At 33.6% G+C, this 18,101-nt stretch overlaps 1 protein-coding gene and 1 long non-coding RNA gene across 3 annotated transcripts; one reads left to right on the forward strand and one right to left on the reverse strand.

The window, feature by feature from the left end:
• The first annotated feature begins 780 nt into the window (after positions 1 to 780).
• LOC110659504 (low affinity inorganic phosphate transporter 1) lies at positions 781 to 3,725 on the forward strand. Of its 2 annotated transcripts, none has more exons than XM_021817461.2 (2): positions 781 to 981; positions 1,957 to 3,725. In XM_021817461.2, exon 2 carries the CDS (start codon positions 1,971 to 1,973, stop codon positions 3,513 to 3,515), a length of 1,545 nt encoding a protein of 514 aa, XP_021673153.1. In that variant the 5' UTR covers positions 781 to 981; positions 1,957 to 1,970; the 3' UTR covers positions 3,516 to 3,725. The 2 variants fall into 2 exon arrangements, with proteins under 2 accessions (XP_021673153.1, XP_021673152.1); XM_021817460.2 differs by having other exon boundaries at positions 782 to 986.
• LOC131179155 (uncharacterized) lies at positions 1,193 to 1,752 on the reverse strand. Its single transcript, XR_009148137.1, has 2 exons — positions 1,615 to 1,752; positions 1,193 to 1,576 (listed from the first exon to the last, which is right to left on the reverse strand). It is a non-coding gene; the product is annotated as an uncharacterized LOC131179155 (long non-coding RNA).
• Positions 3,726 to 18,101: the final 14,376 nt, after the last annotated feature.

Consider the following 18,101-nt stretch of genomic DNA (forward strand, 5'->3'; position numbering starts at 1 on the left):
AAACTTTTGAGTCGGGTCACAATTTGAGCCTATAAAAATATATCCAAAAATTTAAGCCACAAAAAATAATAGGTTCAAACTAATATTTAAAAAATATATATAATAATAATAATAATAATAATAATAATAATAATAATAAATGACGGCCTTAAAGAATGCGACATATTATACCAAGTATTTTTAAATTAGAATAGGAACTTAAATTAAAATAGACTACAAATTAGAATCGATTGAAATTGAATTAATCTGATTTCTCCCATCCTAAAATTTGAATAGCTTATTCAAATTCAACTCATTTCAGTGGCCTATGTAATTCAAAACAAATCTCTAAAAAAAATCTCTCCATTTTGAATGATAAGCAAAATAATAGAGCTCTCTTAATTTGTTTGTTTGTTCTTTCTTTCACACTTCCGGGTCCAGGTTGACTCATCGATTGACTTCGACTTCCCACAAAGAGCCAAAGCCTGTGGACCCAATTAAAATTATAAATATATTTAAAAACATATTTACTTGCAGTAAATATAAATTCAATCGGATACAATTTAATTTTTATAATAACGAATTTTTATTGCAGTACAAATTGGTATAGCTTTTCAATTCGCTTTCAGAATCCTAAAAATGGTGGACACACGGCACTAATGAGAATGACAATGTACTTCCAAGCATTACTAAGCCTTTAGTGAAATTCTATCTTATAGAGAAAGAATAAAATACCTTCAAATTTAATAAAAAAAAATGAAAATAGAAAAAGAAGAGAAAGGGATAGCAGCTTACACAGTTAAATAGAGACCAAACACCCATGCCTTTTTCCCTCCATTTTATCCCCTTCCTTTCTTCGCTGTCTCTTTCTCTCCATCGCTAACCCATTGTTGTTGTGTTACTTCTACACCCTATTCCCCTCTGTGTTGCTTCTTCTACCTTTTATTGGCTTCAGATATTCACTATCGCTCTCTTTTGGGGATTTCTGTAGCTCCGCCACGGGTAAGGTGGGTGTTATTTTGCTGTTACTGTTGCTACATGACATCAGGAGCCCTTGCTTGATTCAAATCACTAACTTTCTTGATTTTTCCTTTTCTTTCGTAACCAAACCTACATGCGATTCTTGAAGAAACTCTTTGCTTCCCTTTCCGTTTTAATTTCTTTTTTATTTCTCTTTTCCCCATTTTTCCTTTTCTTTTGGGAGGACATCAGAGTTTCTTTTTTTTTTTTTTTTGGTATTTATATATTTTTCTACTGATTTGTGTAATTCTTTCTGTTATTTATAATATATTTAAAGTAAAGGGGCTCTGCAAAGTTTCCATCAACAACTCTGTAGAACAATATCAGTAATTACACCCTTATACGATGAGCAGCAAACAAATAATCTTGAATAATTATTAATGTTTGAACCTTAGTTTAATAGTTGTCTTAAGGAAAAAAATAATTAACAAGAGGAATCCCCGAGATTCTATTACACTCTTTTTTATAATATTTCTTTTTAACATCGTATTAAATTTCCCTTGTTCTTACGTTCCTTTCCTAACTTTCCTGGTTCACCTGTCATCATCTGTATTACCTTGGACGTGTGGCTTTTAATCTTTCTCTGTTTCTTCCTTCTTTTTTTTTTTTTTTAACTTTTTTCTAATTTCCATGCTTGTTTATTAGACGGAATTGTGGCCCTTATCTTTGAAACTCCGCTCGTTTACACAACTGCGGAAAAACATGTTCCCTTTTTGTCCTTTTCTGAATTGCATGATCATTTTTTGTTTGTACGTCTTGTACCCACACGTGTCTACTGGTTCTACTCATAAGAACAAGAAGAACCCAAGTAGAAGACTTTTTTTTCCCCAAGAGATAGAAGAAGACTATCTAACACAAGTAGATGACTTTTTCTTTCCCCAAGAGATAGAAGAAGACTATCTTAAGTTTTTTCTGTTGAACTTTTTATATGTTTACATATTGATCTTTCTGCTACAGTTTCAGGGGAAATCATGGCAGGAGAACAACTGAATGTGCTTAATGCACTTGACGTGGCCAAAACACAATGGTACCATTTCACTGCAATTGTGATTGCTGGCATGGGTTTTTTCACTGATGCCTATGATCTTTTTTGTATCTCCCTTGTGACCAAATTGCTAGGCAGAATTTACTACTACAAGGAAGGTTCTACTTCTCCTGGATCTTTACCATCAAATGTCTCAGCTGCTGTTAATGGTGTTGCTTTCTGCGGCACCCTTGCAGGCCAGCTTTTCTTTGGCTGGCTTGGTGATAAAATGGGCAGAAAACGTGTCTATGGGATGACATTAATGCTTATGGTCATTTCCGCTATTGCCTCAGGCCTCTCTTTTGGCAAAGCTCCTACTGCTGTCATGTCCACACTCTGTTTCTTCCGTTTCTGGCTCGGTTTTGGGATCGGTGGTGACTACCCACTTTCTGCCACAATCATGTCTGAATATGCTAATAAAAAGACTCGTGGGGCTTTCATTGCTGCTGTTTTTGCCATGCAAGGTTTTGGGATCTTGGCTGGTGGTATGGTTGCTATTATAGTTTCTGGAGCATTTAAGGTCAAATATCCTGCCCAACCTTATGAAAATGATCCAGTTGGCTCTACTGTACCAGAAGCTGATTATGTTTGGAGGATTATCTTGATGTTTGGTGCAATCCCTGCGGCAGTTACTTATTACTGGCGCATGAAGATGCCTGAAACTGCACGATACACTGCTTTAGTCGCCAAGAATGCCAAACAGGCTGCATCTGATATGGCAAAAGTGCTTCAGGTTGATTTGGAGGCAGAAAATGACAAAATTGAGCAGTCTGTAGGAAATGATTTTGGTCTGTTTTCTATGGAATTTGTTCGCCGCCATGGACTTCACTTGCTCGGAACCACTAGTTCTTGGTTCTTGTTGGACATTGCATTCTACAGCCTGAATTTGTTTCAGAAGGATATTTTCAGTGCTATTGGGTGGATTCCTCAGGGTCAAACCCTGAATGCCATTGAAGAGGTCTACAGAATTGCTAGAGCACAAACTCTTATTGCTCTTTGCACCACGGTTCCAGGGTATTGGTTCACAGTTGCACTAATTGACGTAATAGGGCGGTTCGCAATTCAATTGATGGGATTCTTCTTCATGACAGTGTTCATGTTTGCTTTGGCAATACCTTACCATCATTGGACTCTACCAGACAACCGAATTGGATTTGTTATCATGTATTCACTAACCTTCTTCTTCTCCAATTTTGGTCCAAATTCCACCACATTTGTGGTGCCTGCAGAGATTTTCCCAGCAAGGTTAAGGTCTACCTGCCATGGTATATCAGCTGCATCTGGCAAGGCAGGGGCAATTGTGGGTGCATTTGGGTTCTTGTATGCGAAAGATGGTATTGGAGTGAGGAATACACTTTTAGTCGTTGGTGGAATCAACTTCTTCGGAATGATATTTACTCTCCTGGTGCCTGAGTCAAAGGGAAAATCACTCGAGGAAATGTCTGGTGAAGCTGAGGAAGAAAATCAAAGTCATCAAACAACAAGTGTCTAGGCAAACTATTCCAGTTTAATTAGGCTTTGTTTTTATGTAATATCTTTAGCATAATCTAGAAGACTTAATGGAAGTCGCATAAGTAAACCTATGTGCATAGGTCTTTGATGCTTTTTAGGCTGAGATACAATAAGCTCTTGGGGATGCTATTTTGTCTTCTAGCTTCTAACTGCTTGATCTTTGATATAGATTGAGACTGTTTTATAGTTATCCGTTCTCACATTGCAGGTACCAATTTTAGTTCAAGTATCTTGTACTTTTCTCATACCCTGAATCTTTCAATCGCTGGTTAGCAGAACCCTTCTCACTTGTTGATTATATTATCATAGTCTTGCACTCTAATCACCTGGCTACTTTGTTAACTTGGATTTCTACTTCTACAGATTCTCTTCCCTCTTCCCTCTTGCATTACTCTTTACCCTTTTCTACTTGCGTCTTCTTAGCAACCAACAGGACAGCTAGCGATTTCTTTTTCTACCTTTTGTTGCCTCCTCAGTTATTCTGCTTGGGTGTGTTTATTTTAGTCATCTCCAACGTGATTCTTCAAGTCTGAAAGTAATGCGCTCTGTTGTAAGCAAGCGTGAAGCCCAATTGCCACAAATAAAGCTACTGGTTAGGAAAGAATTTTCATGCATTGTATCAAGTTTTTTGTTTTCTATCCTATCTAGCTAAGACTGACCATCAACACATGGAAATTGCTATGCTGATTAGAAGAAGCAAATATAATGTCGTCCAAGCTACCATTCAATTAGGCCCATGACTACATATTAACCAACTTGTGAAAGCTTATGCTTTTACGGTGCCCTTAGCTCGCATCTTTAGCCAATGTCTCTTCTGATTCCACAAGCATCTTTGATTCTACTTTCTTTGTTTACACTTAAAAAAAAAAACTTGATCCTAGATTAGGCCACTCTTCATTCTGGACCAGAACTAGCGCTTGAAGGTTGAAAAAGAGAATGAACCGGAACTGGATTCGCCTTAAGTAATTTTAACTGGTTTTGGTTCAGGTTCAGATCCAATGAAATTCGATTCTGATTTCAGGCGATTCCAATTTTAATATTGAGCGAATATGTCTAATTTAGTCTATGTAGCGCCTTTTTTTTATATACAATTCGAGTCAGAGTGTTAGACTTAATAATCAGTTTCAATTTAGAACTGAGAAACAGAGACTAAAACTAGCCCTATATAAGGTTCAAGGGCAATTTAGACCCATAAAGCGTTGATGAAGACCAGTCCGGAGTCATATCTGACTCGGGCATGAATCAGTCTTTAATCTACTTGATCTTTACTGTATGTTGATATTAGATCTCTTTTGCCCAATCATATTTCAGAAAGAGAAACTTTTGCTAGTTCATTTATATTACAGACTTGTTTAGTTAATTATTAGATACAGCTGATAATTATTAGTTATAATTATTATTATTAGCTAATAATTAATAGTTGATGATGACCGATTTATATTAAATGTTAGGTAAAATTATATTTAGCTGTTATTGTTGATATGTAAAATTACTAATTTTATTTTATTATTGAAATAAAAATAAATTATAAATTTATTATATTATATTATTTATTTTATTATTAAATTGAATAAATAATTTTTAATTTAATATATTATATCATTTCTTATATTATTAAAATAAATATATAATTACCGATTTAATATATTATAGTATTTATTTTATTATTAAAATAAATATATAATTATAATTTATTATATAATATTATTTATTTTATTATTGAAATAAGAAATAATTAATTTTTTTAAAAATAATTAAATAAATTTAAAATTATAATTATAAAATAATAAAATAATTATTATTAATAATAAAAAAAATTATAGCTAATTTTAATTTTTTAAATATAAAAAATGTTTTTTTTATAATAAATAAGTATTTTATATTTTATGTTATTAATAAAAAAATATTTTAATAAAATTATGCTAATTAAGATATTAAAATTATAAATAAAAAAATAAAAATATTAATAATATTAATTTTTGAGTCACATAAAAAAATAATATAATGTAAATAAAAATTAAAATTAAATCAGTTACTATTAATTATTAATTTTTTTTTAATTTATTAAATACTCTAATTTATTTATTTAGATATTTACACTCAAGAGGTGAACCACCCCATAATCACATTTAAACACTCTTTCAGCTCATTATTTATTGATTTTTCTTACGAATGTCTATCCATTTGGAAGAATTCAATACTCTTTCTTCCTTTATTTTCACGACTTTTTTATGGGTCATTTTCTTTTTCGCTTTTTAATATTCAGAAAGAGATTGTTATTACTAAAATCTAAACTCTGAAGACTCTTCTTAAATAGTCTCAACTTTATCACTACGATAAGTTATTGAAGGTTTTTGGCCGCCAATTACTTGGTCTCAATCTTCAAATATATGGAAAATTTTGATATAATTTGAAAGAGATTTGATTGGACTGTTCAACTATAGATTTGCAGTGGCAATTGCTGGTTTAACTCAACCTTCGCAAAGTTGACCAACTTCCTTCAAGAAATTGGAAATAAGAGTTTATTTTAACCTGGAACGAACAGCGTTGGGCTAATGGGTTCTATTGGATTTCATGCCCTTTTCTTTTTAGCTTTTGGGCTCATCTAATAAAACAATTTTTCTGTAGCTTTCCTCCCAATCAACTAGGGAACGCTTGTAAATATGTAATGCAATTTGGAGACATAATCGGGCCCTTAGCAGCCCTACAAGCACATGAACAAAAATGGAACACCTTGTAGGACTACAGTGCCTACCTTTGTTTACATCTGTGCATTTTCATGAAGCCAATTGGCCTTCCATGGCTAAGGGCACTATAGCCCTACCCAAGGCAAATTTAAAACTTCCATTTGTCCTGCTCATTTGGATTAATCATTGAGGCAAAGGAGAGCACTGGATTTGGACCACCGCACATGACACATAACAAGCTGTGTGCAGAGTGCAGAAGCAGGAATTTAATTTTGATGGCGACCTTTAACCGCCCCAATATATAAGCAATCAACTTGACAAGATGTTATAATATTTGATTTTTGAAGATCCCTCCCTTACTTTACAACTAATGTTGCCTGCTTCCACAAACATCCAAATATTATGTCATCAACCCTAATGTCATTTTCTATTCTAACACGTCCACATCATCTCCAATATTATTTACTCAAATCACATTTAAGCATTGAATTTGAGTAAGAGTCAAGGATGAAGGAAACATAAATTAATATTTCATTATTATTACATTATAGGATAAGCTCCCAAACAAGTTTAACAATTAATTTTATTGTTGTAATTTATTAATGAATCCTCATGTAATGGCTAAATTTTATAGTTGATATGTCCAATTCTCTAAAACAGTGGAACGTGTAATTTTTTAAGAACAAAATTGGCTATCAAATTGTTTTATATATTAAAAAAATTCATATAATATGCAATCAAAAAGTTAAATCCAATTATCTTCCAATGTAAAAAAATATATATTATTCAATTTTTTGAATTGAGTTCAATAAAAAATCTAATTCTAACGAATGATAATTAATTTAAAAATATTTTAATATATATATATATATAAGTAGAAAAAGAATATAATAAGATGAATAAAAAAGATATGATTATTTTGTATTATAATAATGTATGATTAATTTTAATTGAGGATTGATAATTAATATATAAAATAATATTTATTAAAAATAATCAAAAATTAAACTTACTTTGACAACAAATTTATTAATTAATAATAAATTTTAATTTATAAAATTATAATATTAGTATTCTCAATCATATTTATTTTATTGTAATATTTTAATTAATTTATAACATCCCTAATTTTCAAATAATATATATATATATATATCCAATCTTTTGAGGCGAAAATGAAGATAATGGTGTACCTAATGTTAAGTATGAAAAAATGATCAGAGAGGTAACAGGAGTTAAATCGAGCTAGTTACTAGGGCTTACAACCCTTTTGAACTATAAGCTGGAGGAAGTGCTATTTGCTAATGAGTTACAGCGAATGAAATTGTTGCTAATGGGAAAAGATGAGGCTGAAGTTTGGAAAGCTATGGGCAGTATGTGTGATTATATTAAGGAGAATGAACACGTGAAGTATCTTATTCAGAATTAAGGCATGGCACATATTTCCCACAGTCGTGTTAGTTTAGATGGAACTTATAATTTATGGGGCTCCTATCCATCCAGGATGAGCAATTTCCTACTAAGGCTGGTAAGGAATGATAATGTTCTGATAAGTAAGTTGGGAAAGGGGATACAAAAAGAATTTTCTATGGTTAATTACAAGTGTTACGTAATGTGAAGAATGTGCTGGTAGGAGTCAAACGTAAAGCTAGAATTCTCGAAGTAATGAAATTAGCAATCAAGATAAGACTAAGAAATAAAAAAAAAATTAAAGTTGATAATGGGATGGACATCCTTGAAGGAAAAGGTGTAAGGGTGAGATAGGACTAAGATTAAGGAATAAGTACAGCAGGTTGAAAAGATATCAACGATAGCAGAAATAGGAAAAGAAAGTGGATAAGATCCAAAGGACAGGAAGAAAGCTCGGTAAAGTTAGTTATAATGATGAGGATAAGAAGGAATATATAACACCCTAGGCAAATCCCACATCGACAAAACACGGGAGAGATGTTTGATTTATAAGTTGGTGGTTCATAACCCCTAGTGACGCGTTTTAAAACCGTGAGGGTTTCGGCCTAGAGCGGACAATATCACTAGTGGGCCGGGCCGTTACATTTGTGGTATCAGAGCTGCTCCGCGTGCAACCTTGAGCGATGGTGGGGCAAACCTCAGCGAGGACGCTAAGTCCCATAAGGGGGGTGGATTGTAACACCCTAGGCAAATCCCACATCGGCAAAACACGAGAGAGATGCTGGATTTATAAGTTGGTGGTTCATAACCCCTAGTGACGCGTTTTAAAACCGTGAGGGCTTCGGCCTAAAGCGGACAATATCACTAGTGGGCCGGGCCGTTACAGAATTGGTATACTAGGAACACACTAAAAGATGTTTGAAATAAGTTATTATGAGATGATAGATTAAAGGAGTAGTAGAATCTCGATCTGAGTGCCAATGTGTCAAAAGTAGGCCACATACTAAGAAGTTTTAGGTAGAAGTCTAGATATTTCCATTCCAGAGAAGGAGTGGAAAATAATAAAGTTGTATTAACTGGGTTGTTAGGGAATACAAATACATTTATCCTATAAGAGAAGAAACCTAGTTCACTTTCCAATATTCATAAGTGGTGTAGGGTACGCTTGACACTTGGATGGAGCTCTACATAACTAGTTACATAAGATGGATAAGAGCTGGTCTAAGGACCTTAGTAATGACACAAAAGAGATTGAAAATTTAAAGTATCATTGAAGTGAGAAGATTTATAGGTATTGACCATTGAGGTCATAGGACAAGTAAAGGTTTCAAACGAGATGTATATGATAGGTGCTACAAGAAAGCATTTCATAGGATACTGTAGGGTAAGGAACATAAGTCATGTTTTTGGGGAACAAGATTATTGAAACAAAGGAATGAGGACTGAAGTCACCAAGAGACACGTTAGGACATAATAAAAGTGAGGTAAGCGCCAAAAGTTGATTAAAGTTATCAGATATCAAGTCGAGAGTAGTGGAGTTATAATGAGTACTAGAGATGACAAAAAAAAAAGAAGGGGTAAACGAGTAGTCAGATGTGATGGTTTAAACTCAAAAGGAGGATGGTAGCTGGCATACTACGACAGGGGTAGATAGACATAAAAATTTTTAACCAACCATGCATATCCAAGGCGAAAAGATGTAAAATTTGCAATGTGTGACTGTGTTCTTGAAGGTTTCTCCTATGAAAAGGGTTATGAGATTTGGAAAGAGAAGGGAAATTGGCACTCCGTTATATAAGACCTTTTAAGATCATGGACAGAGTGGGAGCAGTTGCCTATCAGTTAGAATTGACACCAAACCTTTCTCATGTCCACTCAGTATTCTACATTTTCATGCTTAGAAAGTATGTTCCCGATCCTTCTCATATGCTGTGACCAGACAGAGTGGAGTTAAATGAGAATTTGATCTTTGAGGAGCAACTAGTAGCCATAGTAGACTATCAGATAAGACAACTTTGGTCAAGGAAAATCCCTATGGTTAGTCCTGTGGAGGAGTTAATCTATGGAGGAATGCACTTGGAAGTTAGAGCGGGATATGCACAGTAAGCACTCATAAGTTTTATATGCAATTATGTGTCATTATTCTGTCTTGTGTAAAATTCGAGGATGAATTTTCTATAACGGGGGACGAATGTAACATCCCTAATTTTCATATATATATATTCTAACCCTGGTATTGTGGACTTCGCGTATGTACTTTCATTTTGTGGAAATTCGATCGTTACCGGATCTATAATTTCGGGCCGAGTAGATATGCTGCTGGAACCATTTTAGAATCGGGTTAAGATTATAGGCTACCCCACTATTTTCAGACGTTCTGGACGCGTTCTAGTTGTCAGATTTGGCATAGGTAAACTCGAACTCTACATTACTCAATTTTTGCCTTGTACCGGGTTAGAATAAAACTTATAAAATATTTGTGGATGATAAGAAAATTACGATTTCTATTGCAATAGCCTTATAATATTGTTAAGGACCGCGAGACAGGTTTATAGAATTTTTAAAGTTAGTTTGGATAGTTTTTGAAAAATATTAGTTTTAAAGTCTTATAATTGAGTTGTCTGATATTGTAATTATTGCTTGGTTTGGAGGGCCCAGGAGGGGCCATATAATGATGATGAGATATGGGTTGAGTTTAGAAGTGCTATTTGAACAATTTTGTAGGTTGGGTAGGTCATAGTTATAGGGGAGACTCTACCGGATTTTCAGCACAACTTAGGGTGTCTTTGGTCTTTTCTAAACTTGTATTGAGTCAAATATATTAAATAATTGTAATAAAATTGTCAGGTGAGTCGGGACAGCCTTCCTCCTCCCCCCAGTCGCCGCAGTGACCTCGGTTCAAGTTTGTGAGTAAAATGTTAATTTTAATTGTAATTTCGATATTATTATATGTTCAAGCATGCTCATGCATCATTTATAAATATGTATCTATGTAGTTAAACACTAGGCACGTTTTATATTGCATTCATAATTGTTGAAGTGCCATGGATGTTGTTTGTGGTAATTTAAAACAGTGTTTGTGCTTGGCGTGCGTGTGATATGGTATTGGATATGGACAGGATGGGTAGACACGGCATGAGAGACACTCGCTGAGACCCGGTCCGTTGGGGTAGACACGGCTTGAGAGACACTCATTGGGACCCCGCATTCGGTTTATTAAGCGAAAGTCCAGCTTGAGAGACACTCACTGGCAGAGGTTGGATTAAGAGGGTTGTATAGGGGATCAGCTCTCATATATGTATTGTTTGACAGTATTGGGTGTGTGAGTGCTCGAAATTGCCTTTTTGCTGTTATGATATAAAAATTATGACGATGTTATATTTCACTCCACATGGTGCATTAGCTTTAGATAGTTATAGATATTATTATTAAAATTGGTATTTTACTCTCTAAGTTAAACGCTCACTCCTGTTCATCTATTTTTCAGGCTACAGGAGGATTATTTGTTATAGCTAACCTGCTCTTGTCCTTTTCAGGTCCATTAATAGTATTTAATGTATTATATACAATTGAGTTAAACTTTAGACTCCGCATATGTTAGAAGCACTTATTTTTATTTTGGACCTGTATTATAAAAGTTATGTTGGACCTATAAAATTATTAACTGTATGCATGATGGGATTGGATGAGGGAGCTGAGCTCCGATTTGAGTTATGACATTTTGATTATGTGGAGGATGAGCTGAGCTCCCCAATTTATTATATATTGTGTTTACTGAAGGAGCAGAAGCATTAAAAACATAAATTTAGATCATTGAATTCAAAATTTTTCATCTAGGGTCACATGCATCATGCAAAATTCATTTTTATCTATTTGATTTCAATGATAAACAGCATAATAAAACTCTTTTAATATATTTTTTAGATCTACATTTGTCATTTAAGATTTTAGAATTAACAGATTAATTCATTAGAACCCTAGATTAGATCAAAAACAAGTACACTAACCTTTTTGATGCACTACAGTGTGTTTGGCACCTTTGGGATTCGCCTAGGACACCAGATGTTGTACCTCTAGTTTGTTCACACCAAGATCACCAATGGCAGCCCCTTAAACAGCTTCTCAAGCCTTTCCAATTAAATAGAAAATCAGGTTTTACCTTTTGAGAGATTACAGATGTATACAGGACACTAGAAACAATTTTTAGTATTTTTAATTCAAGAGAATGTTGGCAATTCTCTTTGAATTGATGAGAGATGAAAAAGAAGAAAGGGAGAGGCTCCTTTGGGTGGCGGCACCAAAGAAGAACAACAGCCTTGTTATTTTACTCTTTCATAACAACACATTATATACCTAGGTCACCACTTAAAATCCTTGCCACATGTCACCTTTTGATTAGCTCTTAATTTAATTGACCCAATCACATTATGCCAAGTGTCAAACTAAGATTTAATCTTGTCTTTGATCATCTTACATGATTAAAAGACAATTGGCAAGCTTATGTGTAGTGCCATGTGTCACCATCTCATGGTGCCACGTATCACCCTGTGAAATGATCAAAATACCCTTATGTCTTAATTTTGAGTTCTCAACCCAAAATAATTATTTCTCTTCTTCTAATCAATTTATATCAAATATAAATTAATTAATTAATCTCTATTAATTAATTTCTCATAATTAAATTCATATTTAAACACTTTAAATATAAATTTAACTTATACTATACATCCAATAACCTAAATTTGGTTTCAAGCCATGCTAGGGACTTTGTAATCTAATTGCAAACCAAACATATTTAATTAATCAATTAAACTCTTTAATTAATTAATTAAATCATATTTAATTTAGTGATTACTTGTATATGTATGTGATATTAACTCTTAATATCATCAGAACTCTTTCTTACCATAAATGATTTCTCTAAATCATTTTATGCAACTCATAGACTATGGTTAACACCTAGCATAGCATGCCATAGCCATCCAATTAGTAATAAGGTTTACCTTAAATGAACCTATAATCATATGTTACCATGTACTAAAATCTCTCTGTTACAAAATCTCAATTCGAGCTGGAGTCATGGTTTATGTCAAACCCCATTTGCTATGAATATTATATTCTCTTTAATTCCAGTTCTTGATTAAAAGATTTTCTTATCAGAAACTTTTTTTTTTATTAAATCTATCTGTCCTGGCCAGGAACTTAAAACATCAAGAATAATTAAATGAACATATGATTTTATCCCTATTTACTTAGGGTAACAGATTTCATCTTTATCAATACCTATCTCCATATATAACTAGTAGGAGCCAACACATGCCCATACACAGTACAAGTATGAAAGCAGTATCAAACTCAAACCACCTATATATAAGATAACTGTGCTATCTCAGGTCTAAAGATTATATATATTGATATGATTTATGACAATACATTAACAAGAGTAAACTCAATGTGCTTGTCATAAATGTCACTGGTTCGACTTACTTATCATGCATAAGTATCTATCATGTTTGTTATATGGCATAAGACTCACCATTCCATCTTATTTATATCTCATATAAATACATTGGGAACAAACATAAATATAATCTTTCTGGATAAGTCATGTCCTGTGTGAAGTATCCTCGATTGTGAATGATACTTTATGCTAGAAATACTGTCACTCATATTCTTAATAACTTAATAATAGAATTTCTAACAAAATATCAATGGACCTTTTCTATTACACATAAATATATTATGTAAACGGAAAAGTAAAAATGCCTTTTAATTAATAAAACATGTATAAGATAGATACTAAATGATATGCTCTAGGGCATACTACTAACAATCTCCCACTAGCACTAGAGTCATTCATTACAATATCTTAGACCTATCTTCTCAAGATGTCGGTCTAACTGTGCTTGTGACAAAGGCTTAGTGAATGGATCAGCTGGATTTTTAGCTGATACTATTTTCTGTATGACTACATCGCCTTGCTCAACTATCTCTCTGATAATGTGGTAGCGCCTTTCTATTTGTTTGGATTTCTGGTGAGACCAGGGTTCCTTATATCCAAATAGATTCTTTTGCAGCAATATACTCAGCCTCTGTAGTGGAATCTGCAGTCATACTCTGTTTGAAACTCTTCCAACTGACTGTACCTCCATTACAAACAAACACATACCCAGAGGTAAACTTTCTATCGTCGATATCTAATTGGAAATAAGAATCAGTATAACCATCCAATTGCAAGTCACCACTTCCATATATCAAGAATAAATCCTTAGTTCTTCTCAAGTACTTAAGGATATTCTTGAAAGCTATCCAGTGTTCCAAACCTGGATTGGATTGATACCTGCTAGTCAAACTAACAGCATATGCGATATCCAGCCTAGTATACAATACTGCATACATCAAACTTCCAATAGCCGAAGTATATGGAATCCTGGCCATTTTATCTCTTTCTTCAGGTGTCTTTGGAGACATCTCTTTAGAAAGGTGGATACCGTGTCTCACTGGTAACAATCCTCTCTTGAAATCAAGCATGTTAAACCTCTTTAACACCTTTTCCAAGTATAGACTTTGGGATAAACTAATTATTCTTTTCGCTCTATCTCTATAGATGCAAATCCCAAGAATATAGGTTGCCTTCCCTAAGTCTTTCATGGAGAATGTATTTGACAACCATACCTTTACAGTTGTTAACATACCTGTGTCATTACCCATCAACAGAATATCATCCACATATAAGACAAGGAAAGTGATAGCGCTATCACTAACCTTCTTATATACACATGGCTCATCTTCATTTTTGATAAAACCAAATGACTTAATGGCTTCATCAAAATGGATATTCCAACTCCTCGAAGCTTGTTTCAACCCATAAATGGATCGCTTTAGCTTATGCACTTTAGAACCATCTTGGGATTCAAAACCCCTAGATTGTTCCATGAAAATATTTTCTTCAATGTATTCATTGAGAAAAGTTGTTTTGACATCCATCTACTAAATCTCAATATCATAGTATGCAGCTATTGCTAATAGAATCCTAATTGATTTAAGCATGGCAACAGGTGAGAAAGTCTCCTTATACTCGATTCCTTGCATTTGGTGAAACTCTTTCGCTACTAGCCTTGCTTTATAGGTCTTTACCTTTCCATCAGAATCAATTTTCTTCTTGAAAATCCATTTGTTCCCTATAGGTACAATACCTTCTGGTGGGTCAACAAGATCCCAAACTTGATTCTTACACATGGAATCAATCTCAGATTTCATAGCATCAATCCATTTTTAAGAGTCTATATCTGATATAGCTTCTTCATAGGTAAGTAGATCATCTCCATGATCTACTTCTTCATGAGTAGACAACTCTTGTTCTTCTTCATAAAGGAAATCATATCTCACTGATGGGTGAGATACCCTTATTGTTCTACGAGGAACAGCTGTAGATGTTTCATCAATAGATGTAGGTTAACTAGATGGATCTATATCCATCTGATTTGTGGTTGGTCAGAATTTTTCAATTCTAACTCTATTTGCCTCCTTCTTGAACAAATTGTTATTCAAGAAATGTGGTATCTCTACTTACCACAACCTTTTGTGATGTAGGCAAATAAAATAATATCCAAAACTATCTTTTGGATATCTAACAAATCGACCCTTTTCTGATCTGATTTCCAATTTATCAGTGTTCAGCTTTTTTATATAAGCTGAACAACCCCAAGTCTTAACATGCTTAAGACTTGTTATTCTTCCATGCTATATCTCATAAGGTGTGAAAGATACTGATTTTAATGGAATCCTATTCAGAATATGCAAAGCTGATTCTAATGCAAATCCCCAAAAGGAGATTGGCATAGCAGTATAGCTCATTATACTACATACCATATCTAATAGGGTATGTTTTCTCATTTCAGATACACCATTCAGCTGTGGTGTTCTTGGAGGAGTCAGCTGGGAAACAATGCCATGCTCTCTTAAGTATTCATCAAATTCAGTACTGAAGTATTCACCTCCATGATCTGATCGAAGAGCTTTAATACTTTTAACTGGGAAACAATGACAAGCTCTCTTAAGTATTCATCAAATTCAGTACTTAAGTATTCACCTCCACGATCTAATCGAAGAGCTTTAATACTTTTTTCTGTTTGATTTTCTACTTCAAATTTAAATTCTTTGAACTTTTCAAGGATTCATGTTTGTGTTTCATCAAATACAAATACCCAAACCTTGATTTGTCATCAGTAAAGATAATAAAATAATGAAAACCGCCTCTATCCATTTCTTTAAATGGACCACATACATCACTATGTATGAGCTCCAAAATATTATCAGCTCTTAGTCCTTGTCCAATAAAGGGTGATCTAGTCATTTTGCCTTGAAGGCAGGATTCACAAGTTGGAGTAGGTCTAGAACCCAATGAGAATAAAATCTTCATTTTCTATTTTGAACTTGAGTTGATTTTCATCATGGCATTGCATTCTTTTAGATTGCTTGCATTAGATTTGTATTTAACATTATTATTTAAATAATAAAGTCCATCATGCATATAACCCGAACCAACATATTTATTTCTAAAATAAATATTGCAAACATTATTTATGAACTGAAATTCATAACCATCTCTAGTCAAACTAGATATAGAAATGATGTTCTTAAAAGGCATCAAGTACATGCAAAACTTTATTTAAATACAAAACATGTCCACACATGTATAAAGATCTAGATCCTATGGCTAAGGCTTTAACAGTTGAGCCATTGCCAATCCAGAGTCTAATATCTCGTAACTGCAAGCTTCTATTATTGGCTATACTCTGGGCAGTTCTTATTCCAGTGCTCATTCTGCTGGCAGTGAAAACACTTTCCTTTACCTCCATCAGCTTTAGTCTTCCTTTTCTATTTAGCTATTTTCTTGGAAGGACCAGGAATTTGAGGTTTCTTTTTCTTATTGCCCTTCTTCTTGTTGGACTTTCCAGCAGAAGAAGATGCAATCAAAGCTACCTCTTTTCCTTTATTGCTCGGCATATTCTTTTGGGCAATAACCAGCATGTTGAGTAAACCAACCAAGGTGCATTCCTGCTTAGTCATATGGAAATTTGTCACAAAATTCCCAAATGACTCAGGAAGGGACTGAAGGATCAAATCCATCTGTAATTGGAAATCCATGTTAATGTCAAGATGTTCCAACTGCTCAATTAGCCAAATCATCTTGTGGACATGATCCCCAACATTCTGTCCCTCAGACATCCTCATGCGGAATAGCTGTCTAGATATCTCATACCTAGCATTCCTACTATGCTCACCATACAACTCTTGTAGGTGAAGGAGGATCTCACTCGCACTCTACATGTTCTCATACTGCTTCTGTAACTCATTACTCATAGAAGCAAGCATGTAACACTTGGCTCTCATATCATGCTCCTTCCATTTGTCCAAAGTTTCATGTTCCTCTTGAGTGGGGGTTGTAGTGTGCTCATTATTATCAGAAAATTAACTGCAGAAAATAATCAAATTAATTAGTAAATGTATCATGTAATTAACCAAAATGATTATGATCTTTTAATTAAATTGGTCCTCCCACTAACTTAGCGAATCCTACACTTCCAAAGTAGAAAATGGAAATCCTAGTTTGATGGATTTCTAGTGGGTGATTGAATTCTTATAATCCTATTGATCATCCTCAAGCACATCCATTATTGGAATTACAATAAACTATAAGTGAGCAACTCCTTGCCCATCACATCTCATGTGAGGTTCAATCCTTTACCTAGCCTCTAATGCTCAAAATCTCAGGTACATCCATTATTGACTTATCTTGCATTAGTTAAGTTAATCTCATTGAGCCAGTAAACATGAAAATAATTTTAATGTCCTCAGGTACATCCAATATTGACCACCAAACTATTTACATATTTACAACATCTCATGCTTAACAATTATTCTTAAGAAAATCTCTTAAATTAATTGCATCATATACAAGTATTTAAAATTTCTTAAAATAATTACCTCAATGGAGGGCCCATGTTATAATTACTTTAATTATACCATTTCCAACTTAATCATTTGTTTGGAAGATTTTATGGTCGTCCTAATTACTATTAAGGTCTAACTTTGCACATTATCCAATTAGCATGCATATATCATATACTTGCATACATTTTCATACATCTCATGCATTCATGGATAATAAATATGGTATGATCATGGACTTTATAAGGGATTCAATTCTGAGCCACTAAGAATTGAATCAGGGCATTCCTAGGTGCATTTCATTCATTCATATTACAAGAGTTGCTGAAGGAGTACATAATCAACACTTGATCTTGAATTCCTCCCACTGGTCTCACTAATACTCTTGCATAGTAATTCTTAGTATACTAAGGCGAATTTACAAGAACTAAATAAATAAAATTATAACTCGAAAAATATTACAACCTTTATAATACATACCCAAAATAAATTAAAATAAATAAATTAATTTACAA

The sequence above is a fragment of the Hevea brasiliensis genome, chromosome 4, assembly GCF_030052815.1.
Source record: "Hevea brasiliensis isolate MT/VB/25A 57/8 chromosome 4, ASM3005281v1, whole genome shotgun sequence".
Lineage (NCBI taxonomy): Eukaryota > Viridiplantae > Streptophyta > Magnoliopsida > Malpighiales > Euphorbiaceae > Hevea > Hevea brasiliensis.

Excerpts from the sequence above, each read along its gene's own strand:
- LOC110659504 (XM_021817461.2), top strand. The coding sequence starts at position 1,971 with ATGGCAGGAGAACAACTGAATGTGCTTAATGCACTTGACGTGGCCAAA.